Raw genomic sequence first — 27,871 nt, forward strand, 5'->3', positions numbered from 1 at the left:
TTGTGAATGCGAACAGTTTTATATAGGTGAAACATCAAGACCATTAAACGTTAGAATAAGTGAACATCAATCTTATATTAAAAATAGAGAATTTGATAGATCTCAAATATGTCAACACGCATGGGATAATGAACATAGAGTTCAGTGGAGAGATTCAAGTATAGTCCTGAAAGAAACAGACAGTAAAAAGAGAAAAATCAAAGAAGCGGCTCTAATTATGCTAAACGAAACCAATTGTGTCGCAAATTCCTCGGTGGAATGCAGTAGGATGTGGATACCCATACTGAAAGAGGAAGTCAATAGAAAGAAAATACCACAATTAGTAAGTCAATAGTCGAGTTAGTACATATTTTATATTTTAGTATTACTTATATACCCATGTATTATTGATATTATTTATAATTTAAACAAAATTATAGTAAAGTCAGAATTTGGTATTAATTTTGAGAGTAAATTAAATGTAAGACCAAATACTTACGATGTCGGGATAGTATCACGAGGTTTTTCCTGGTTTTCCCTCGTGATTTACTATGAGATCTCTAACGCGAGAATTTTAATGTCACCGTTACATGTGGTTGTCTTTTTAAAGACAGATCACATGCTATGATTTTTTGTGACGGATATTCTTGAGTTGGGGTTGATTTCATGTAATCGAATGAACTATCTTTCAGTAAAGTCGTCCCAGGAACGCAACTCATAAATATTGGCAATATCATTTTAAAGTCTTCTACTTTAAAATGTATCATCATATGTATCTGAATTGCCGATATAAATGAGTCAAATTAAATAAATTATTAGAAGAATTTTTTTACTAAGCAACAACATTTTTGTTTATATTAATAGTATTTTGTATTTTGACAACGGCACCCGATTTGGGCGTCGAAACGTTAATAAAAATCATTTTTTAATAATATTGTGGCTTATTTCCCATTCTAAATAGTTAAAATTGTAAAAATGCCACAAGAAAATAGCTTCAGAACTACATACATCCTTTATGAATAAATTTAAAATTTAGGATTTTTTTATTAAATACTGTTTTTTACTGGTACTTACTAATAGTGGAATGTTTGGTACTGTAATTTTTTGATTCTTATTTACAGACAACTCAGGAACGAATTGTAAAATTTTCTTGTGTTGAAATGATACCGTGCCATTATCGTGGAACTGGATATTGACTTTCTCCATCTCCTCTCTGTAAAAGAACATAGAATATAGAATGATAAGAAAGATATATTTATAAAAATAATACATTAATCATTAATCAATAAAATTGAAATATTTATTATAATTATAATAATGGTACAATTCAAATTTTTTTTGAGAAAATTTTATTAATTGATTTTCCGGGATTTTCAGACTTTCCGGGAGCTGAAAATGTCACATTTCTTATTATTTTGTCGAGCTACAATTTTAAAAAAATCAAGATTCTGCACCGAGAGAACAATTTCTTTTCTCCTAAAACACCGATTTCTTTGAGCAATATTTCTTAAAAGATAACATATCCTATTAACTTAAACATGCCGGTTCACATATAAAGAAACGAGTTTTTTAAACACAACTCAATAATTTCTTACAGATAATTTCTTCAATACTAAGAAATGCATTAATGGTTACATTTAATTTTCTTATTCTAAAGTTTTTATTTCTTAAATTGAAAACTACAAATATTTTGCAGTATAACTCAATAATTTCGTACAGATAATTTCTTCAATACTAAGAAATGCATTAATGGTTACATTTAATTTTCTTATCCTAAAGTTTTTATTTCTTAAACTGAAAACTACAAATATTTTGCAGTATAAGAAATATAATGTTAAGTTAATCCATATTTATATTTGTGAACAAGAAATTTTCTTGCAATCAAATAAATATTTTAAACCACAAGAAATAATTCTTCAGAAATACCTTCTGTAGTAACTGTGGTTATAAAATAAAAACTTTGTCATTAATGCCGAAATGTTACTTGCAAAGAGATTTTCTTCCACAAAAGAATTGCGCAGATTAACTATTTATGATTTAGTCGTCAGTGTTTGTCAAGATGGCGTGATATGTTCATGTTCATATAGATGGTTTTGGATTTATCAGTGTTCTTTAAAAATTAACGGATATTTTGAAGGTACGTACAATATATAGGTATTAAATAAAAGTAAATTGAGTAATTTAAGGTGTAATAATAATATTGTTGCGTATCCGAATGGTTAAAAGAGAAACATAATAGTATCTTTATATGCTTTTTAGGTATAATGATGGACGACTCTGAAATAAAGGAGCTTATTATTCTAACTGGGAAATATGCCACAATTTAAAGCTGGGACAGAATGATATAATATATAGCTTCAGAACAATATTAAGAAAGGAGTTATTAACCAACTGCGGGGCCTTCCAGAAATGGTAAAACTTCATACATGTAAGTACCTTTTTAAAAATGTGTATACTTATGTATCAACTATAATAGGTTTCTTGAATGTATCGTTTTCTATAAAAATATACAATACAACGATATATAAAACATGGCGGGTGCAACGCTGAGGATGTGTTCTGTTAATTTATTTGAGATAAAGAAATCAGTTAGTCTAAAAGAAATATATGTTTATGGTTAAGAAATGTTATTGCCGAAAACCGTGAATTAGTTAATATGTATTAAATGACTTAGATGTAAACTAATATTACTTTCCCATAATAAAATTCCTTAATGATTACGTATGCTGTCTCTTTTAGATTATAAAAATTAAGAATATTACATATTATTATGTCTGCCTCAATGCTTTATATTGGTTGTATTTTCCCTCTTGTTTTAGCTAAACAATGTGTATTGTGTGACTTAATATTATGCAGATAAATAATTAATATTTCACTAACAAAAAGAAAAAAATAAACAAAGATGTGTAGGTTAAATAATGCCATGTTTGAACTAAATATGATTGATTATTATTAGTATTAATAGTTCTTATGTGGGGCCGTGTATTTGTTTTTTTTTGTATTTCCTAAATTTGTCAAAATAAATATCTATATCTTTAAAAAAAAATTATTAAAGTAAGTTTACTCTTTCTACATAACGATTTTGTTTTAGTGAATTGCTGATATACAAAGTGCTATTAACAAAAGAAGGAAATTTTGAGGAAGTTGGATTTGCCTTTCCGTCCCTTTATTGTTGTGTAGAAGCCAGTGGTTTAAGAGTGGAGAAAATATTTGTATGTAATAATAACGTTTTATATCTTGTTTTATTAATAAATAACAATTTTACCTTAACACAATGATTTATTTCGCCGTATGTAACATCACTTTATTTTCAAGAAATATTAACTTAACTCTAAATATACGTTTATCTCTGCGAAATATATTTCTTAACATTAAATACATTAATTATTAATAGTAAAATAATAATATTCCTTACTAAGAAATATTATTGCTCAGAAAGAATAGTTTTGTAATGTGTAGAAAATATATTTTTATGACTAATAAAATTAATTAACATCAAGTGTAATTTCTTTGTGATAAATGGGTTTGAAGTTTGCCAGAAAGTGATAGTTCAATCATGTTTAAGATATATTTCTTTGGCTATAGTAGAATTTATTTGACATATTTTAGAAAATTATATCTTATATACAAAGATATATTTCTTAGGCAATATGCCAAGTCGATCTTTCTTAAATATTAATAAAGTCTCTTTGTGTCAAGAATTTTTTTCTCTCGGTGTGCGTGCCATATAAACGAATATTTTTTAGTTTCTCATCTTCCTTAGTCTCAGCATCCGTTATGGCTTGCAAATTGTAGAAGCCTCGGAGGTGTAACCAGAGAAGGTTCCCATTGTTTTCAGTCTGGTGGGATGTAGAGCAACAGTATGTTGTTTTATATGCTATTAGATTGAAAACTTAGTCTTTTGCTAGCAGTTGCCGCTAGGGCATCTATGCCGTTTCATTCGTTGCAATCTGTGACTACACGCCGGGGTTTGCTTTGGTTAGATCAGAGAGAAAATCAAAGAGTTGGATCATGAAAAACAGGACATGCATTGACCAAAGACAAAAAAAATCGTCATATTTGCAAGCCTTGTTACAGGCACTTGATTGGTTCTCTGGAAGATCCGAAGCCAGAAAGAAGGTGAAAAAAGTAATGACTTATTGCTATGTGGTTGTCCTGATCAACCTTATATGTGCATGGACTGCTTGAAAAATATCCATACGTAATAAATTTATATTTTCCTGTTTTTATTTCGCTATTGAATGGCAAAAATAAAAACTATTTTTTTCTTTTAATTTTTCATTATTTTTTCTTGGAGAGCCACCAATGTTTTAATGAAGCATCACTGGACGCCACCACAACAAAATTGCATATAAGGATCCATATACTCTCACGTAATTTTGATTGATAGAAGGGTACTCAAAAGCTATCGTGTCAGCCATATATGACTGACATGGCCTCATCGTAAAAATGCCCGTCAGTCATATCTGTCTGACTTGGCCTCCAAGAGTTGAACAACTTTTTTGGTGTGGCGCCCCATGAAACTTTTTGAGAAGGGCATGTGGCACGTAACGTGCTAGGGCAAGCGGTATTTTACGAGTACCGTAACTTTAACGGTTTATACCCTTTAGTCCTTCTCGGTATATGTCATTTATAAACTTCTTCTTCTTCTTTCTCCTTCTTGTATGTAGGCTTTAGAGCCTCTTTATTCTTCAATATTAGCCTCCTAAATTGTTTAAGTTGTCTTTTTCTTGGTCTGCCAATACTTCTTCGTCCATTTGGTGACTTATCTCGTGCTATTCGTACTATTCTATCCTCTGCCATTCTACTAATGTGTTCGTTCCACTCCTGTTTCCGTTTTGTCACCCATCCATTTATGTCTTCTACATCGCATGATCTTCTTATGTTTACGCTTCTCTACCTATCCAACAGACTTTTCCCTGATATTTGTAGGAGTATTTTCATCTCTGTTGTTTCTAGTAGTCGTCTCGTTTTAGATGTGTCAGGTCTTGTCTCCGCCGTATATGTCAATATAGGTCTAATTGCTGCTTTATACACTCACCGGCAGAGAAAACGGGCACCCCAAAAAATGGGTCATTTTTAATGTCTTGTATTTCCTAAACCTGATGTCAGATTTAAGTAATTTTTTTAATATGTTATAGCCTTATTCTTTATCAATATCGCCGTAATAATATTGTTGCTAGACAGGTACATTGTCATTGTATACAGGGTGTACGAATCAAACTGTGTTTTTTTCTCAAACTTTGGAACACCCTGTGGAATGTTCTAGCTTTTATAAAACACTGAAATTATAATCAAACTATAGCCTCAGGTTTTCTTAACATTCAACTTTTTGATTTATTCGCTTATGTTGGATAATAAAAAAGTTAAGCACTTTAACAACTACCCCTGTTTTTCGTTAATACAGGGTGTTTTTAAATAAGTACGGCAAACTTTAAGGGGTAATTCTGCATGATAAAATAATGACAGTTTGCTTTATAAACGTATGTCCGCAAATGCTTCGTTTCCGAGATAGGGGGTCTTGAAATTGTTCTTACAAACTGACGATTTATTTATTTCTCTAAAACGGTTTGTGATATGCAAATGAAATTTGGTAGATTTTAAAAGGTAGTTATTGCGCATTTTTTTGGTATACAATTAAGAATTTTATATTCACCATTGGCGTGCATACGGGTATAAATATTTTAGATATATCCCGTATGCACGCCAATGGTGAATATAAAATTCTCAATTGTGCCAAAAAATGCGTAATTACTAGCTCTTAACATCTACCAAATTTCATTTGCATATCACAAACCGTTTTAGAGCAATAAATAAATCGTCAGTTTGTAAGAACAATTTAAACACCCCCTATCTCAGAAACGAAGTATTTGCGGGCATAAGTTTATAAAGCAAACTGTCATTATTTTATCATGCAGAATTACCCCTTAAAGCTTGCCGTACTTATTGAAAAACACCCTGTATTGGCGAAAAACAGGGGTAGTTGTTAAAGTGCCTAACTTTTTTATTATCCAACATAAGCGAATGAATAAAAAAACAGAATGTTAAGAAAATCTGTGGATATAGTTGGGTTTTAGATTTAGTATTTTATAAAAGCTAGAACATTCCACAGGGTGTTCCAAAGTTTGAGAAAAAAACACAGTTTGATTTGTACACCCTGTATACAATGACAATGTACCTGTCTAGCAACAATATTATTACAGCGATATTGATAAAGAATAAGGCTATAAAATATTAAAAACATTACTTAAATCGGACATCAGGTTTAGGAAATACAAGACATTAAAAATGACCCATTTTTTGGGGTGCCCGTTTTCTCTGCCGGTGAGTGTAGATCCTTGCTTTTGTGTCTTGCTTTTGTGTGATTTATAAACTAGATAAAAAATTTAGATCTTTGGATATAATCTGTTCAATTTTCAGCTCTTTTGAAATTAATAAACAATAAAAATATAAAAAGGTAAAAGATAAAGTTGTAAAAGGTATGTAAAATTGCATATTGTAGAAGCCTTGGAGGTGTCACCAGAGAAATGGACAAATAAGTTTGTCCAAAATGGACAAATAATCCATACACGTTAGTTGCAATATGGGGATAAACTTTCATGGTTAGTCACTTCGAGTAGAGAGCAGCAGGCCTACGTCTCTCCGATGAGACTCGAATAAGAGTCGAAAATCGTCGATTCAGAGTGCTGGACTGCGCTCCGTATTCTAAGTGAAAAATGAGATTGTTTTGCTTTCCCATTGCAACTGAATAAAAATGGTATACATTTTTATTTTTATTTTAATAAAAATATTATTTTAAGAAAAAATTGTGATCGTGGTTCTTATAAGACATAGAAGGTTCTTTTTTAATTGTGTTTTTTCACCATCTTTTCAGCTAGCCTACTTACAAGCGTGTTCCATTAAGAATATTAAAGGTGTTATATGTAAATGTTTATAAGCTAAAACGTCAGTTCTTTTTCAAACTTCTTCTTCTCGTAGCACTACAACCCAGGGTGGGTCTAGGCCAGGGCCCCCGTAACCGGGCGTGCAACGCGTGCGGCGCACGCGGGCGTAACCACAAAGGGGCGCCAAACCGAAGATTTGGTAAATAAGAAATATTTATTTTAAATGAGATAATCATTTTTATATACAATTTTAATTATTTCATGAACAGCTAGAGAAATCTCAAAAATGAAATATTGTCTTATTACTGAAAAAATAATTATTCCCGTCCTGAAATGTTGAACTTAAATATTGTGTCAAAAATATTTTGTTCTTCCTTCCTAATTTTTTTCTTTGAAGTAGATTGAATTACGCTTGGCATACCATCCAATCGATTTATGTTGTAAATTAAAGCGACACTCATAACAATAGAATAAACATCAAATCACACCCCTTGACGAGTAGAAACATAAATTAACACCCCTAAAACGCAACTTAGCAGTTTTACTACAACAAAAACACAACTTGCAGGATCAACCAGTTTTACTCATATAAAGTGAATATTTTACTCGAATTTATGAAAATTACTCTTAAGTAAACAAATAATCTATGAATTATGATTATGTATTTGACTTGAGTATCTTTTCCCTTCTGTCTATGTGTTTATTAGGCACAAACATTATTTACTGTTTCTGATGAACGGGTGATTTCCTGTAGTGAAAGGTTTAAAATTTTATTTTATATTGGTGTTAATAATTACCTACCACTACGACTATTATTGCAATATCCGTTGGGTTTGTTCTGCCCTGATTTTAAACTTTTGTTTTCGTGTAAAAAATATTGGACAATCTTTTTTATTTGTTGTTATTTTAAGTGGTGTGGAAATTAAATTAATTTTGAAAATGGTAAATATCATAATCATTGCATAGATTAATAATAATTCATTTTAAATAGTCGATTATAATCGGGTTTCCTCTAATAATAAAATCCACAATAATTTACAATTTATTTTGAAAAAAAAAAGAAAATAATTAAGATATTGTGTCTACGTAACTGGGAACCATATGGGAAACTTTTTTATTATTAATTTTACGGAAAACATTTATTCTTCATAAAATGCTTCGCATAGTCTAAAAACTAAATTGTGTCAATCTTATGAGTATCAAAAATATGAATTTCGATCAAGAGTACCTTATATTTCACAATATCGAAAATTATTATTATGTAAAGTTGTTTGGAATTAATTAAAACTATATGTTTTAATATGCAGTTACATTCTTTTAATTGAAATTTTTCTCTCTCAAAAATGCGATCTCTTTTATTGTTATTGATTAATTAATTAATAATAATAAAAGAGTTATCACATTATTTGTAATAAATGAAAAGGGCTAATTATTAATAATAAAAGACTTATCACATTATTTTAATAAATGAAGAAAGCGTAGTTGAAAAGTACAAATAATGTACGATAAAAAGTTCTTTCTAAAAAGCTTTGCATGGTCTAAAATCTAAGATGCAACCATCAAATCCTATCAAATTTTTTCAATTTTATATGAGATATATGTAAAAAAATATGAGTTTCGATGAAAAGTAAAGTACCTTTCTAGATCACAATATATTTCAATTAGAAGGATGTAATTGCATATAGAAACATAGTTTTTAATGCTGAACAACTTTTCATAATAACTTTTCAATGTTGTGAACACTAAACGTACTTTGCTCTTGGCCGAAATTCATATTTTTCGACACACCTCGTATAAGATTCATAAAATTTGATATTTGATGGTTGCATTCTGCGAGTTATAGACAATGCAGAACTTTTTATGAAGAATAACTTTTTCGGGTAAAATTAATAATAAAACAGTTTCCCATAAATATGGTTCCTAGTTATGTAGACACCCTGTATAAAATTTGTTTGAAAACTTTGAAATTACAAAATATTATTGTTTATTTACTTAAATGTATATTTTTAATTTAATATGCAAGGGTGCTTCATTAATGTTGCCAAATATATAAGGGGAAAGGCGCAAACTGTCGCCTTTCAAAATTTTCAATGTGTTTTAAATGTATTAATTTTTTTCCAATCATGAGAACACTAATAAGTATTTTAAAAAATTTAAACGCAGAGTGAAAGATAACATTATTGCCGAGGGCCGACAGTCTGTTAAAAATAAAAAGTTTCTTTTGAATTAAGAGGAAAGGAACATTTTGACGCCTGTCAAAATTTTAAATGTACTTTAGATGTAGGTAATCATTTTTTTCGAATCCTGAGAAAACTAATAAGTATTTTTGAAAAATTTAAACCCAGAATGAAAGATCACTTTATTACCGAGGGCCGAAAGTACCTTAGAATGAATAAAAAGTTTCTTTTGAATGAGATATTTGAAATTAAAAATCACACTACATTTTCTCTTAGTTTTTCACCCCTGTAACTTATTAAAATAAACATTATAGAAGTTTTCAGGGACTTTCGGCCCTCGGTAAGAACGTAATCTTTCATTCTGCGTTTAAATTTTTCAAAAATACTTATTAGTTTTCTCAGGATTCGAAAAAAATCAATCCCCATTTAAATACCATTGCAGCCGAAAATACGTACCCATCCCCTTAAGTATTTGCAATTATTAAAAATCACACTAAATTTTCTCTTTTATTTTCACCCATGTAACTTATTAAAATAAACATTATAGAAGTTGTCAGGGACTTTCGGCCTCAGTAATAATATAGTCTTTCATTCTGGGTTGAAATTTTTCAAAAATATTTATAGTTTTATATGTATAGTATATTTAAAGGGCGCTAAAATATGTCCCGCACGCGGGCGCCAATCAGCCTTGCGGGGGCCCTGGTCTAGGCTGACTGGACAGTGCACAACTCGCTTCCATCTCGAAAGGTTGTCCAGTTGGGTCAGTGTGTAGGCCCATTGTTCTTAAATCTGAACATATACTATCTCTACATCGCATTCGTGGATGTCCTAAGAGCCTTTTTCCTGTCGGAGCTTCCTGCCAGATTAATTTGGTAAGGCGGTTATTAGGAAGTCTATGGACATTGCCAGCCCATCTTAGGCGTTGGGATTTAACTTCTTGGACGACGTCGCTAGCGTTATATGTCTCTTTGTCCTCAGCATTTATTCTCATTCGGTATTGTTATTCTCTGGTGTGGTATTCTCATAGTATTCGGGTCGTGATAAGGTCCAAAGATAGTTCTGAGGAATTTTCTCTCAAGAGATCTAAGTTTTCTTTCCATTGCTTTTGTTAGCTTCCACGTCTCACACCCATACATAAGCAGCGGTCTAATTATTGTTTTATATATCCTGATTTTTGATGTTCGTGTTAGGCACTTAGATTTAATATACACTTGAGAGCGAAATAATCGACTCACTTGCAGAATTGTACACGTTAAAAGTCTAAAATTTCCTAAACCTGTTGTCCGATTTGAGGGATTTTTTTAGTATGTTATAGCCTTATTATTTAAGAAAATCGATGTACTATTATTGTTGATAGACAGGTAAAGGTCATTTTATACCTGGTGTAACAATCGTACTGTGTTTTTTTCGTAAAGTTGGGAACACCCTTTGTAATATTCTAGCACATAGAAAATATTTTAATTAAAACTCAATTGTAGCCTTAGACATTGTTTTTTGATTCATTCGCTTATGTTCGATAATAAAAGAGTTATGTACTTTTATATTACAAATGAGGTATGCTATTTAGTCTTGATCAATATCATTCCAAATCTCTAGAGCTACTGTTTCTACCTCTTGTAAGGTTCTAGGAGGTGGCAAACGCTGTCGTAGTCTTCTACCAATTATGTCCCACAAATGTTCGATTCGGTTAAGATCTGGACTATGCGATAGCCAATGCGAAGCCGGATGATTTACCTGTTGTAAATATTCGGTTACAGTTCGTGAACGCGAGGTCTTGCCTTATCGTGAATTAGCAAAAAATTGTTACCAATATAAGGAGCCGATAGCATGGTAGTTATGTCTTTCGCTATGTAATATCACTGCTTGAACACACTCATCGCGAGTCAAATTCCTTGTAGCGCATTCCATTTCCACCAAATAACAAAAAATACTACGGATTAATTGAAACTTTAAATAATAAATCTACTAATTTTCACAACAAACCAGACACTTTTTGACTGTTAACCATTTGATATCCATTAAATTGTTAATTTCTCATAGCCTACTTTAGGCTTGTTTATTAAACTAAGCAGAAAATGAGGATTTATTGTTAAAAAATATCGCTAGTTGTTAACGTACCTAACTTTTTTATTATCCAACATAAGCAAATGAATCAAAAAAGAAAATGTTAATAAAGCCTAAGGCTACAATTGAGTTTTAATTTAAATATTTTTTATGTGCTAGAATATTCCTCAGGGTGTTCCGAACTTTAAGAAAAAAACACAGTATAATTGTTACACCCGGTATAAAATGACCTTTACCTGTCTAGCAACAATAATATTACATCAATTTTCTTAAATAATATGGCTATAACATACTAAAAAATCACTCAAATCGGACAACAGCTCATCAACAGGATTATTTTGCTCTCAAGTGTAGTTGTGGAGGCTATATAATACATATTATATCTGTCTGCTGCCTGAATTCTCCCTTTTATCACTTCCGTGATATCTTTGAGGCACGTATGCATTAGGTTGGTGCCCCGTGCTCCGTGTAACTGCTCCAATGGATATAAACCGCCACCGATTGGATCGCTGAGAGTGAGGGCCGCTCCGGGAGCACCAACGTATCCACTATGTGAAGCAGTTACACGGAGCACTGAGCACCAACGTAATGGATACGTGCCTTTTTCTGCGGTGATTGTCGCTCCTAGCAAACCTTTTTCAAACGGTTTTTTTTAATACCTATCATTTTTGATAAACTGTTAACACTTTTTAATATGTCGTAAAATTCATAGCGATCTCAATTGAAATGCTGAAGGCCTCAAAGAATTGATTGCGATCTGCTACACGCATCTACAGTCACTCTTTGGCAAGTACAGTTTTATACAGTTGTTTAAATAATCGAACTCCGGGATAAACAAATTGAATGACTTAATAGTCTTACTTAATAAAAAAAGCTGATTCGGTTTCTTTACAGATTCCTATTGAGAAATGTCCCCTTTAAACAAATCTGAAGGGTGCCGTTCGAAATTTTTGGGCAGAAATTGTTTAAACAATTTTTTTAAACAAATAGAAAAGATCACCTTTTTGCCCTGGAAAATATTTTTTTAGATTTCTGGGGTCATTCTAAACAAGAAAAGTATCTACATTTTTCTTAAAAGTTGATAGTTTTCGACTTATAGGTGATTTAAACTCTAATAGTCCAGAAAGCCACTGCGCATCCGCTAGGAAAAATATTCTGATTCGGATTTTTTGCACACTCTTACTCAAAAAGGACTCCTTTTAACAAATTTGCATGTTGCCAGGACCAAAAGGTGGTCAAAAATTTTTTAAACGTTTTTTTTTGTTTTTTTTTCTAAAATTATTTTTTTTGCACGGAAAAAAGTTTTTTAGGTTTTTTGGCTCATTCCAAACAGAAAAGGTCTTTAGTGACTTTTCTCTAAAAATGATAGTTTTTGACATATAAGCGACTAAAAATTGAAAAATTGCGAAATCGGTCATTTTTAACCCTCAAAAACTATGTGAAAAACTGAAAATTTGAATGTTGCCAAGGTAGGTAGATATTCTTTAAACATCGATTGATGAAATCCCGAGTTTTTTGCAATACAATATTCAAAACTACTCTTTGTTTCTTAATTGCTAATCAAGCGTGAGCGACACTAGTTTCCACCGACAGTATGGTACAAATGAAAGGAATAAATTCGTTATTTCATAAACCGGCGATTTTAAGGAAAAATCCCGAAACAGGTCGATTTTTATTTTTAGTTATGAAATTCTGGCATATATGGTATACTAGTGACGTCATCCGTCTGGGCGTGATGACGTAATCGATGATTTTTTTAAATCAGAATAGGGGTCACGTGGTTGCTCACTTAAAAGGCTCTTCAATTCTCTATTCAGTAATGTAAACATTTACATAATTATTTATACAGGGTGTCCTTCTACTTAATTTTTTGTCAAATAATTTAATTTAATTAAAAATTTTTGGACATCCTGTATAAATAATTATGTAAATGTTTATATTACTAAATAGATAATTAAAGAACCTTTAAAATGAGCTATCACACGGCCCCTATTCTCATTAAAAAAAATCATCGATTACGTCATCACGTACAGATGGATGACGTCACTAGTATATCATATATGCCACAATATCACAATTTAAAAATAAAAATCGACCTGTTTCGGGATTTTTCCTTAAAGTCGCCGGTTTACGAAATAACGAATTTATTCCTTTCATTTGCACCATACTGTCGCATGTCGGTGGAAAATAGTGTCGCGCACGCTTGATTATCAATTAATAAACAAAGGAGTTTTGAATATTGTATTGCAAAAAACTCTTCGGGAGTTCATCAATCGATGTTTAAAGAATATCTACCTACCTTGGCAACCTTCAAATTTTCAGTTTTTCACATAGTTTTTGAGGGTTAAAAATGGCCGATTTCGCAATTTTTCAATTTTTAATCGCTTATATGTCAAAAACTATCATTTTTAGAGAAAAGTCACTAAAGACCTTTTCTGTTTGGAATGATCCAAAAAACCTAAAAAAACTTTTTTCCATGCAAAAAAAAAATAATTTTAGGAAAAAAAAATAAAACGTTTAAAAAATTTTTGACCACCTTTTGGTCCTGGCAACATGCAAATTTGTTAAAAGGAGTCCTTTTTGAGTAAGATTGTGCAAAAAATCCGAATCAGAATATTTTTCCTAGCGTATGCACAGTGGCTTTCTGGACTATAAAATATGCGAAAATACACATATTCGAGGCTTAAAAATTCTTATTTAAATTAGTATTTTTGAGGTTGCCAAGTACTTAAATTGAAGTTTAAACATTCATTATCAAGATTCTGGTCTCGATTAATTGTATTTTGATTTAGAAATTCGCACAAATAAGGATCTTTTTAAAATCTACACCTTTTATTTGAACAATTTATAAGAAATGTTTTGTAGGCAAAAAATAATTTCTTCACTTGTTATGATTGTTAAGAAAACAAACAAAATTAGCTGTACGTCTTTAAGGATTGATCATTAGCTTCCCTTCACATATCTTTTAGAACCTTAAAGACCTGTATACGTTTTGTTCGGCTGTTTTTTCTTTACTGGCCTAATTGTCTTAGTTTACAATCTAGTCTAGGCTATTTATTTTTTTGGTTTATGTCATCATTATTATGAATATTTTTGTCAGTTGATATCACGTTATTAAAAATTAAAAATGTATATATGCAACATACTCCATTTTTTCAACATGGTTTAAATGTCAAAATTATGAAAAAGTTGTTAGTAAACACAAAATTAACATTTCATAACCTTGTACACTTGGAGTTTTTTTTTTACTTGAGATTTGGAACCTAAAACGTAAAATTGATATTTTTTGTACTATAAAAGATAAATGGACACATATTTCAAGAGGACTTGGTACTTTGCATACTTTTACTGTCGTGAAATTCATTAAAATATTTGAAAAATCATCGAAATGAGCAATATTTTATGGAAACGTCACAACAGACTATTTATTATAGACCAGAAAAACGTTTTGAATGTTAACTTTGTTTTAAGCAGGTACTTTGAAGTACTCAATGATATCGAGAAGAATTACGATAATTAATCACTGTTCATCAGTTTATTGATAAATGAACATTTTAATTATATACTAAGAGCCGATATAGGTGAAATTTGCTAATCATTTTAGGCACGAAAAGACCCTATAACTTAAATAGTAGAACCTAAAAGAAAACGTATAACGTGTAAAGACGGGATAACTAAATTAAAAGTTACCCTCTATCAGTCCCAAAATTCAGTTTTTTTCATTTTTTTAAGTTATATGTGATGACAAAATAAGACTCAGCGTAATTTTAACCCACCACACCTTCCCCCTTCCACCACCATCAAGAACTTCATTTTTCGGTTTTATTTTTTTTAGGTACGACGCAATCAATTTTAAAATTTCAAAAAATTCATAGGCGTAGTTGATGCTTTTACAAAATATGTCTAATTTTTATAGATCTGTAGGTTGCGTGTACATAACCTAAAACAATTTTTTTTTGGAAAAAAGTGTATAACTTTTTTTTAGATCTCTGGAAGTCTAATTTTTTTCTATTTTATGTATTTTATAAAACATTATGTAATTTTTTTTAGATTTTTTCGTAAGGTTCGCCACTTCCAAGAATCCAAAACACTGTATTTTGGGGGTTTTTGGGTATTTTTCTTAGTTTATAGACTTCAAAATAGATCAAATCAATGTTCTTATTATAGGTTATATGTAAATTCAAGTAGCTGAGTCCTTTATAACATTTAAACATGGGAGAAACACGTTAAAACACCCAAAACCCCCATAAAAAACAGTTTTTTTTGGATTTTTGAAGGTGGCGAACCTTACGGAAATATCTGAAAAAAATTAAAAACATGGTGTTTGATAAAATACACAAAATAGAAAAAAAATAGGTTTCCAACCGTCTCCAAAAAAAGTTATACGCTTTTTTCCAAAATTTATTTTTTTATTTTTTGAAGTTATGTACACTCAACCTACTATCTATAAGAAAATAGACATGTTTTATGCCGCTCGCCTATTTTGAGCATACCATTTCTAAAGCCAAATCGTATGTCACTAATTTCATATTCAAGAATAAGAATACAAAAACTATCTACTTCGTTAAAATGGAACGAAAAAAATTATTAATATTAAACGTTTACATACCTTGAATACAATAAATTACAGTGGCTAAACTTGTAAGTACATTATTGTAATATTCTATTATTATCGATGAGTAAAATGCTTATTTTCTTCTTCAAATCCGAAATAATTACCAAATTGTCTAAGGAAAATTACTAAAATTGATAAATAGATATGTACTAGACAAAATTACATGTTGTTAGACAGGTAAATGTGAGATTTGTTTACCAAAATAAAAAATCTACGTCATTGACAAATAATCCAATCAGGAAAACACATAAATTAAATTTAAAGCGTAATTTTAGCACTAGGAAAAATGGTAAATGTAAATATGTTTATGTGTAGGTAAAGTACTTTGAGCAGATCTAATTACACAATATATTTTCTTCCTGTCAGGAATCAAATGTACCAGGTGTCATTACACAACATTACACAAAAAACAACTTAAGCATTAACATATGAAAGTATAAAGTTTCCATCAAAAAAGTCGTAAATGGTATGATTTAGTGTAGTAAGTCCGAAGGGTAAAAAATAATCAGTTGCAAAAGGAGACTTCAAACCTTTTTATGTGCTTATTACTTTTTAAACAATTCAACTTAATTTTGATATAAGTTACAGCTTAGCCAAAAATTAACTAACCTGATCCACTCCTTAGCCCAGAATACCTACCGAGACATAATAAATAAAATCAATGAAGCAGTTATACTAGTACAAAGCGGAGTCAAGCAAGGTGCCTCGTTAAGCCCATTGCTCTTTAATATAATAATGGACAGATAGTATGATAGAATTGATTCAAAAAATGACATAACCCAGACATCCAAAGTGAAAGTTATCCTCCAACACCAAATTGCTCTATATGGTCCATATAATGTTCAGAAAAAAGTCACACCTTTTTGAGCGTCGGGTTTGGGGGGAGAGGGGGGAGAAAACGGTAAATTCGTAGTTTTTTACGTTTTTCGTCAATATTTCTAAAACTATGAGGTTTAGCATGAACAACGTTCTATACAAAAATATTCTACATTAAATTTGAAATAAAAAAGGCCTTATACATAATCCTTCTAAAATGAACGGTTCCAAAGTTACGGAGGTAGTATAGTATAATTGGTCCAAAAAAGGCCTAACCCAGACATCCAAAGTAAAAGTTTTCCTCCACCAAATTGTTCTATATGGTCCACATATTGTTCAGTAAAAAGTTACACCATTTTGAGCGTCCGGTTGGGGGGGGGGATATGGGGGAGAAGTCGGTAAATTAGTAGTTTCTTTAGGTTTTTCGTCAATATTTATAAAACTATGTTTAAACGTAAACAATGTTCTATATGAAAACGTTCTACATACAATTTAAAACAAAAATGGTCCTATCCATAATTGTTATAAAATCAACGGTTCCAGAATTACGGAGGGTGAAATGTGGAGGTTTTCGATACTTTTTATATTTTTTGGGCAATTGATGATGATTTTGGGTGGTGAGGTTGGTTGACGTTTCTTCAAGGGCTTATCACTAACATACCATCGGCCACGGAAGTAGCAAGTCCTGTTAAAGAAAATTTCTTTCAATCAGTAAAAATATTATAAATTGCCCAAAAAATATAAAAAGTATCGAAAACCTCCACTTTTCACCCTCCCTAACTCTGGAATAGTTGATTTTATAACAGTTATGTATAAACCTTTTTTATTTTAAATTTGATGTAGAACATTTTTGTATAGAACATTGTTTACGCAAAAGCATATTTTTAGAAATATTGACAAAAAACATAAAAAAAATTCTAAATTACCGACTTCTCCCCCATCTCCCCCCAAACCGGACGCTCAAAATGGTGTAACTTTTTACTGAACAATATCTGGACCATATAGAACAATTTGGTGTTGGAGGAAAACTTTTACTTTTAATGTCTGGGTTAGGCCTTTTTTGGACCAATTATACTATACTACCTCCGTAACTTTGGAACCGTTCATTTTAGAAGGATTATGCATATGACGTTTTTTGTTTCAAATTGAATGTAGAACATTTTTGTATAGAAGGTTGTTCATGCTAAACCGCATAGTTTTAGAAATATTGACGAAAAACTTAAAAAACTACGAATTTATCGATTTCTCCCCCTCCCCCTCCCCAAACCCGACGCTCAAAATCGTGTGACTTTTTTCTGAACATTATGTGGACCATATAGAACAATTTGGTGTTGAAGGATAACTTTCACTTTGGATGTCTGGGTTTGGATCTGGTTATACCCTACTAAGAATAATAGAAGCATTACGTAAAGGTCATGGTTACAGAATGGGGATCAAAAAATCCAAATATTATGTTATGCAGATGACGCCGCATTAATCGCCGAGACAGAAGCCGATCTCCAAAGATTAACACATATCTTCAATACAACAGGCAAGAAATACAATATGATAATATCAGCAAAAAAAAAAAACAAATGTATGACAACATCTAAATATCCACTACGATGTAAAATCTAAATTAATGGGAAAAAAATAAAGCAGGAAGCAAGGTTTAGATATCTGGGAAAAGATATAACTAGTTACGGAGATGTTGAAGAGGAAGTACGAAAACAAAGCTTAAAAGCAAGTACAGCGGCGGAATCTCTTAATGACACAATCTGGAAGAACAATCACATAAGACAAGACACAAAAGGAAGAATCTATAAAGCAGCAATTAGACCTATATTGACCTACACGGCGGAAACAAGACCTGACACATCTAAAACGAGACGACTACTAGAAACAACAGATATGAAAATACTTCGACGAATATCAGGGAAAAGTGTGTTGGATAGGGAGAGAAGCGAAAACATAAGAAGAGCATACAATGTAGAAGACATACATAGATCGGCGACAAAACGGAAACATGAGTGGAACGAACACATTAGTAGAATGGCAGAAGATAGGATAGTACGAATAGCACGAGATAAGTCACCAAATGACCGAAGAAGTATGGCAGACCAAGAAAAAGATGGTGCGATAATCTAAACAATTTAGGATGCTAACATTGAGGCCAGAAAATCTTTCGAAAAATCAAAAAACTACTTTGTGATTCTCGAATAAAACTGGAAATTCGACTATGTTTATCCAAATTCTACGTCCGGTCGACTCTTCTCTATCCATCGAATCTATCCGTCGAATCCATCAATTATCTTCTCTATGCAGTTGAGACATGGGCCCTTAAAACATCAACCGTAAATAAATTGGAGGCCTTTTAAATGTGGATCTACCGGAGAATCCTTAAAATTTCATGGACATCGCATACCTCAAACGAAAAAGTGTTGCATAGAATAGGCAAGGAAATAGAACTTTTCAACAGAGTGAAAGTTATAAAAACATCATACCTAGGCCACATACTGAGAAATAATAAGTACCAATATGCTCAACTTATAGTGGAAGGAAAGATCGAGGGGGAGGACTAGGAAGGAAAAGACTATCGTGGCTCAGAAACATCCGACAATGGACAGGACTAAATTTTGAACAGCTAATAAGAACAGCTGAAGACAGAGAAAAGTTTGTAATTGTAGTAGCCAACCTTCATTGAGGAGACGGCACTTTAAGAAGAATACTTTTTGAAGAAGAAACAGGCTTTAAATTTAAAGTCTACGTACAAGAAGGAAGAAGAAGAAGAAGAATGAAGCAGTTATTAAAGATCATAAAAAGAAGCAAAAAATCTAGTAACAAGGTATAGCAAAAAATACCTGCTAGTAAAGTAAATGCGAAGGGCTCAACTCATACCTAGGGCCAAAAAAATCAAGAGAAGCATGAAAAACACTAAAAATCCTGAGAAAAAACAGGAAAGAAGCGAATAAAATAGATTAAAAAATAGAAGTGGAGGGACAACTAAGATGGTTCGGGCACGTGTGTAGAATGTCGAACGAGAGGCTTACAAAACGAGTGTTCGAAACGAGAGTGTAGGGGGAAAACAAAAGAGGAAGACCAAGAGTTATGTGCGTAGATGAAATCAGGAAAGAAGTCGAGAAGAAGGGATTGACATTGGAAAGTGCAAGAAACCTAACGCAAGATCGCAAAGCATGGAGACTACAATGCCAAACTCAACTCCACCAGCCTTACACCTAAAGGTAGAAAGGCTTAGGACTAAGTAAGTAAGTAAAAAATAGAAGAAATATCTTGGATCGAACATTACTCACAACTCTTGACTGAAACAAGATCACAATTCACGAATTAATTACAACAACATATTATGAAGTGGAATACCTACGATGAACTAATAGAAAAAATACGGAAAGTCGAGGTTGCAATTAGAAACTCTGAAAAATTGAAAAGCATGGTATTCCAAACGAATTACTAAAACACAGTCCACAAGTATTACGGAAATTATTGGGGTATGTTTTCACCTTCATCATCACTTATGTATAAAATAAATTTTATTTTTTCATTAAAATTATGAACGCATGCATCATAGACCAGGAAGGATCTGCTTTTAGGTGGATGTGAGAGGTGGCATTCGGATTTTTGTGAATAAAGTTAGGTGGTAACTTCGTTAATAATAATTGACTTATGCTCCTTCTCAAATATGCCCGAAACATTAATAAAAAAAATAAAATATTTAAAAATTTCAAAAGTTTCGTTTTTTTTCTACTTTCTTAGCTTATAGCTTTAAAACGATTCATTTTGGAACAAAGTCGTATAGGAATATAATAGGAAGATAATTAAATTTTCTATCAGATACGATTGGTTAAAAATGTCTTAATTTAACACCCTTGCTGCAAAATAGCAATAAATATAAAATAAGGGGGCAAAACAAGCCTGTCTTTATTCAATGTTTTTCCATCACTTAGGTTACACTTGGAACCTTCCTAATTCGCTTAGAAAATTTTTGTAATGTGCTAAAACCGTCCACCAAATTTTCATTAAAATTGACTTACTAGATTTTGGATAATAATTTTGCAATCTAAACTTTTTTTAAAAAATAAATTTTTTTAAAAATCTTGCACAACAAAAACTAGAAGATACAAAGATCTGTAAATTTTTTTTTACATATAAAGAAGCATTATACCTATCTATTGCACTTTACAGAATTGAAATCGGATTATTTAAGCAACCTCAGCAATGTTTTAAAATTATAAACAATTTTTTGGCTTATAAACAAATTAGTGCTATTTCCAGGAGGGGGTGCTACGGGCTCCTTTATTTAGATGGACTTACCCAAGTTTTTTTATGTATTTTGACCCGTAGGACACGAATTTTTTGGTTAACAGTTGATCCGGATGTCGAAAAGATTGTTATAAACAAAGAACTTGAGGAATTACATAACATCGATTTTTCGCAAAATAAAACATATTTTTGTATTTCTTGGGTAATTCTAAGCAAAAAATGTTCTTACAAGTTTTTTTGTAGAAGTTTTGTTCGAGATAAACGCGGTGGAACATTCAAAAAATCGAAAAATTGAAATTTTTGAACGAGATTAACTTTTGATTAAAAAATAAAATAGCAATTCTGCTGACAGCATTTGAAAGTTTAAGTCAAATTATACCGGTTTTAATTATTTGCATTGCTAAAAATTATTTTTTAATTTTGTTATTATTAAACAAAGCTACTTTTTTATAAGCCAATAAATTGTTTATAATTTTAAAACATTGCTGAGGCCCCTTAAATAATCCGATAAGTGATAAGAAATAAGTGTATTAGATAGGTAAAGCACCTCATTATATGTAAAAAAATTAGACAACTTCTAAATGGTCTACTTTTTGTTCAGAAAGATTTTAAAAAATTTCAACTTTTTGAAAAACATTTATATTGCAAATTTATTATGCAAAATCTATTAGGTCAATTTTAATGAAATATGGTAGACCATTTAAGTAAGTTATAAGAATTTTCTAAGCGAATTATTAAGGTTCTAAGTGCCACTAAAGTGGTTAAGAAACATTGAATAACAACAGGCGTATTTTGCCCCCTTATTTTGTATTTATTGCTATATTGCAGAAAAGGTAATACCTTAAGACATTTTTGACGAGTCGTATATCATATAAAATTCAATTATCTTTATTTTATTTCTGTACGACTTTGTTCCAAAACAAACCGTTTTAATAGTGGAGTCACTGAAGGTGGATATGAGCTATTACCTCCGATTTCGTTGAACCTCCATCGATTTTCATGAAAATTGATGAGTAGTTAGAAAATACCTCAAGGAACAAAGGTGACATGATGCCAACTTGCGCTTTTATCCTGGGGGTGGATTCCACCTCTTTTTGGGGGTGAAAATAATTTTAATTAAAATAATATCATAAATCGATAGAGGGAGAAATTATAAGTAAAATTTGTTATATAAAGTTATTAAAATAAATCAAAACTTTTTGAGTTATTAAACATCAAAGATTTTAATTTTTCGTGAGAAAAATCCATGTTTTTAACCGATTTTTCATAAATAACTCAAAAACTGTAAGTTTTTAGAAAAAAGTTATTATTACCAAAATTGAAGCTAATAAACAGAGAAATAAAGTAATTACTAAGAAAAAATTTTAGTTTTAATTTAAAGTGAGTTATAGGTAATTGAATGTATATTTTTTTCGGCGAGTCCCCAAATCCAAATATTCAATCTTAAATAACGGGAAAATTATGCATTTTATAACATAAAGTATTAAACATTTGTCAAAGTACTTAAAAATATCTATCAAATGAGTCCCGAACAAGTTGATAGCGTTAAAAGTTTATGCACCATAAATTTTTCAAAATTTATCTTTTAAAAATTTTTCCAAAAAATGGTGTTGTTTTTTTTTAATAACTCCGTCAGTTTTTACGATATCAGGTTCACCTAGAAACCATTTGAAAGCTAATTTCAAGGGATAATAAGCCAAGTCAAGTCAAATTTATCCTTTTAACCCTCTTACTTTTTTAAAAATAAAAGGTTAAATAGTCCCGATTACATGGTTGTCGCAGCAAAGTTTTAGTTTTAAACGTTTCTATCTCGGTTATTTTTTACCCTAGGGAAATAGTAAAAACGGTAGAATATCTGTTACAGAAAAAACTAAAATTCGGTTAAATATCATTTTTTACATATATTGAGTATTTTTGGAGTTATTATCAAAAGAAAATGAAAATTACAATAATTTTAAAAATTCTGATTCTCTTAAATTATAGCTTTTTTCAAAATATACATTCTAAACCGGTCATAATTATTAAAATAATTACTTATGCTAATATGAAGAAATTGTAATAAGAATTACTATAAATTTTAATTTTTGTGGAAATAACGTATGTTTTATTTTTCACTTTTTTCTTAAAAATTTTAAGGGCTCTCTTATTTTTATCATAACTTGCTTAATTTTGAGGCTATTAACTTCTCCTGGAGCTCATTTGATAGGTATTCCGAAGTACTTTGATAAGTGCATGGCACGTATATTTTATAAAATGGGTGGTTTTCCCGTTATTTAAGCTTGAATACTTAGATTTGAGTACTCGTCTAAAAAAATATACATTCAATTACCCGTAACTCACTTTCAATTAACATTAGTTTAGTGTTTTAAGAGAGAAGTTTATTTCGTTTTTCATTGGCTTCAATTTTGGTAATTAGAACTTTTTTGTATAAACTTAAACTTTGAGTTATTTATGAAAAATCGGTTAAAAACATGGATTTTTCTCACGAAAAATTAAAATCTTTGATGTTTAATAACTCAAAAAGTTTTGATTTATTTTAATAACGTTATATAATAAATTGTGCTTAGAATTTAACCCTCTATCGATTTATGGTATTATTTTTAATAAAATAAATTTTACCCCCGAGAAGGGGTGGAATCGACCCCCAGGATGAAAGCGCAAGTTGTCAGTTTTGTTCCTTGAGGTATTCTCTAACTACTCACCAATTTTCATGAAAATCAATGGAGGTTCAACGAAATCAGAGGCGAAAACCTTCAATGACTGCACTATAAAGTTATAAGCAAAGAAAGCAGAAAAAAATCGATGTTTTTCGAAATTTTTAAATATTTTAAATTTTTTATTAATGTTCCGGGCATATTTGGGAAGGAGCATAAGTCAATTATTATTACTGAAGGTGTCACCTAACTTTATCTGAAAAAATCCGAATGCCACCTCTCACATCCAAAAATACACGTTTTTTTACAGATTAAATCTATCATACTAAAAATTGGTGGAGGTTCCTACAATCTCCTATACAGTGAAACCCTGTTAAGTCGGCCTCCGATAACCCGGAAGTCCGGCTTACCCGGACCGATTTTCATCAGACAAACATTTCAACAATAAAAACGTAATATTGACAACCGAAACTGACTGAAATTTTTACCAAGGAATGAACAATACTGTATATAACTGTACGTAATTCACATGTACTGTGCATAATGTATTTCATGTTTTTGCAATTATAATGGAGTTTACCTCTAAGGATACCGTATTTTATTCATTTTTACTATATCTTACGGCTTACCCGGATTTTCGATAACCCGGATCGGCCGCGGTCCCGATTAATCCGACTTATCGAGGTTCCACTGTATTACTAAATTACAAAAAACTTAAGTAATGGTAACTAAAAAATAGTAAAATAATTTTGATTGCAGTTAAATAGAAAAACTGGATAAACTTGATACCATACTAATAGCGAAAAAATACACTAAACTGCTTTTAACTATAGAAAACGATTGACGTGCGGTACATAATACCGCAAGAAAACTTTACGTCAACGTAGCTCAAAGACTAAACCATACTAAAACTGCAGCAAATGAGAGCACGTACAATTACACACCACTTGAAGGAACACAGATGGTGTTCTAGAAATCTTTTATAACAAGTTTTAGAACAAAATCTATTTTCGGTACGGTATGGCATAATGCATGTTAGTGGTTAAAGGTTAAATCTGAATTATTTATTTGAATTTGTATAGGGTCCTTGGTTGTGTCTAACTGTAATTAATTTTAAGTATATAATTTTTTACTAAATTTCTTCTTTTTACTAAACTTCTGAGCTCGCAGTCTCTGGGACCGGGATCACGTGGCATTTTGCTAGTGCTGCAACTTATAGTTACGCCACTGTATGCTACTGATAATGATGAATATGGTGGACGTTTAACTGTCCAAAACTTTAAGTCTAAAAGTCAATATTTTTTTTTATTTAATTTGATGGCTTTGGTAAAGACCAATTAGCCAGACAATTTTTACATCTAAGTATAATATTACATATCTAGAGTAGGTATATGATACAAGTATAAAACATTTACAAAAAGTCAATATAAACTTTTGGTATTATATAATTCATTTTGTATAAATTGCTGAAGAAAACAACACGATAAAGTATTGAATATATGGTGTATAAAATAAATTAGTCCTAAAAAAACCCAAAAATAGTATTTATTATTATTATAATTGAATATTAATCTAGATTTTCATGAATAAACATAATATACACAAAAAATGATAATTTATCGATTCAGTTTAGATATTATTTATTACCTTTTATAAGGCCGATAATTGGGAAGATCTTAAAATTATAGCAGAACAAGACTTCCAAATTATAAAAACATGGTTGCAAAAAAACAAAGTCACATTAAATTATGAAAAAACTAAATATATAGCTTTTGCAATATATAAAAATTCTCTGCCAACTTTTAATTCATTAAAAATAAATAAAAAAAAACAAGAAATATTTAAAGCAGAGTACATAAAATATTTAGGAGTCATAATTGACAGGCAACTTAAATGGGACTTCAAATAAAAAATATTATAAGAAAAATACGAGGACTGCTACCAAAATTCCGCTGTTTAAAAGAGTTTTTGGATGTTGAACAGCTTAAAATGCTTTACCTGTCTCTAGTACAATCTCATCTTGTATATGGGATTTTAGGATGGGGTGGAGAAGCTGATTGCCATCTGGTGACCCTTCAAAATACTCAGAAATGGTTTCCTAAACTAATTGTATAGTCGAGGAAATGAAGCATTTTGGCATTTGGATTTACTTGAAATTTTCACAGAAGGTAGGGAATATTCGAAGGATCATTTTCTATATCATGCCGCTGTACGCTAAAATCTTGGGGTGGTTGTCACCCCATCTCGGAAGCGGGAATTTTTTATTACATTTTAACCATGTAAACCCATGTAAAAAATAATTCTAAGAAAAAAATGTTTTTTACATTTTTTTATAAAACTAATATTTTTCGAGTTATTCACGCTTGAAGGTAACAGCTTTTCGATGAAAAAATCGACTTTTTTAGAGGGTTTTTTTGAGAATACCTCGAAAAATATACATTTAATCAAAAAAACTGTGAATATCAAAATTGTATCTGTTAGTAACACAGACCAAATTCTTTTTCTGTAAAATCTTTAAGACCAATTCAAACCGAGATACGGCATGTTAAAAGTTAGCTTTTTTCGTCAAATGCATAATTTGAAATATTCAAAGTAAAATAACGGAAAAACTTTGCATTTTTCGAGGAAATCTTAAATAATTTTTTTTCAAGTATACAGTTAGGCCTTTCAAAAAATAATAATAAAAAGTTTCTAACCTGAAAACTAAGCGACTTATGATTAAAAAATGTCGGTACCTGCTTTTCTCTATGAAAAAATCAGTGAAAACAAGCCCCTAACTACCCTCCTAATTAAAAATTGGTCTTCACCTTTCCGGAATTCCTTTTATATTTGTATTATCAATACACCCAAGAAGTTTTACCTATTTAAAGGCCTAATTTTAGAAATATTGGAGTTTAAAGGAAAATTAATTTTTTAGAATATCCCATTTTTCACCTTTTACTTCAAAATATCTCCAAAAATACTAGAGATACGAAAAAATTATGGACTACTAAATTGTAGCTTTTTTAATAACTAAAATTCCCTTGTGCATAGATTTTCATTACAGTGAACAGTTAGCGAGATATGGCTGTTTAAAACCTCTATTTACGAGCAAACACCCCCTTATTCGAGCCCTTTAAACCCACCTTAATTAAAAACTAAGGGATCTTACGGAATTTAGTTTACACAGTCTTATAACTCTTCAAAAATCCTACAAAAATCCCACTAGAGTAAATAGTGGTCTTTAACCTTGTATAAGTTTTGTTTAAAAAGAATGCATAGGTAATAAGAAAATCGTAAAAACATCCTCGCCAAGGGATAGGGGTAGTGTCTGCGTTATATTTTCAACGATAGGGGTGGTTTCCGCAGGGATGTTGCAATAACCATATATATTTTTGAAAAGCACTATTGATGAAGCATATGCCCATATGGATCAAAAATCAAAAAACAAAAAAAAATTCAACCCCCCAATTTATTTATTTTTTTTGGCTACAGGGGTTGCACTAGGAAATCGCTTTTGGTGTCCATGCATGGGTAATAATAACGTGCACAAAATGATATATGAAGCATATTAATAAAGCGCATTGTGTGTGAAGGATTCCAAGAAAATCACTTTATTTATTAATTCTTCTTTTTTTTTGGGGTGGTTCCGGGGAAAAATTGGGGTGCATTATACAAATTTGTAAATAGCACCAGTACATGGGTAATCACTGAAAGTGTTTTTACTCTAGCATAAACGGTTCAGATGGTATAAAAAGGGGTTTTTTAAGATGTAACACCCTGTAATTAAAAAAAAGGGCAATTACCCTTAAGTGAAACCTATACCAAAAAATCAATTTATTATTTGTGAATAATAGGGGCAGGATTTCTTCTTAATTTCCGTTACGGTTAGGGAAAAATATATATTTTTTAAAAACATCTTTTTTAAAAACTTGTCAACTTTGGGGCGCCACCCCCGCTAAACGGTGGATGATAGACAGATGCTGTCGGAAATAAATCGTAGAAAATATAGTCATCTTCATATTTCTATAAAAGAAATTTTTTATAAAAGGTACAGGAAGGGCTACGTTCCGCAAAAACCACAAATTACCCCTTTTAAAGGGGTGAAAAGGGGGGTTCCGGGGCGAAATTTTTTCAGAAAAAGTTAGTCTTATAATAAGCACCCCTTGATATACCAGAAAAAAAAAATAAAACCGGACTTGTGTCCATTTTGCAAGGTTCAACCTTTGTTTCCTACACTATAAAAGAAAAAAGGGAGTTGTGTAACAATTTAATAAATTTAAATTATACTAGATAAAAAAAAAACATAGAAATTAGATTAGAAACTGTAAAAATAAAATAATGATTTGTAAAAAAAAACAATAAACATAAACCTGTCAATATTAGACAGATTAAGCCAACAAGCATGTTTATGCTTTTAAGACTTTTCTTTACGTTTATTTTATT

At 30.9% G+C, this 27,871-nt stretch overlaps 1 protein-coding gene across 4 annotated transcripts in view; it reads right to left on the reverse strand.

Annotated features, from left to right (window-relative positions):
- Positions 1–27,871, reverse strand: part of LOC114327208 (scavenger receptor class B member 1) — a 633,383-nt gene that overhangs the window by 60,243 nt on the left and 545,269 nt on the right. For all 4 annotated transcript variants that reach the window (XM_028275754.2, XM_028275763.2, XM_028275773.2 and 1 more), the window contains one exon: positions 1,054–1,192. In XM_028275754.2, the coding sequence (XP_028131555.1) occupies positions 1,054–1,192 (139 nt within the window). The remainder of the gene's footprint in view (positions 1–1,053; positions 1,193–27,871) is intronic.

The sequence above is a fragment of the Diabrotica virgifera genome, chromosome 4, assembly GCF_917563875.1.
Source record: "Diabrotica virgifera virgifera chromosome 4, PGI_DIABVI_V3a".
NCBI classification, from domain to species: domain Eukaryota; kingdom Metazoa; phylum Arthropoda; class Insecta; order Coleoptera; family Chrysomelidae; genus Diabrotica; species Diabrotica virgifera.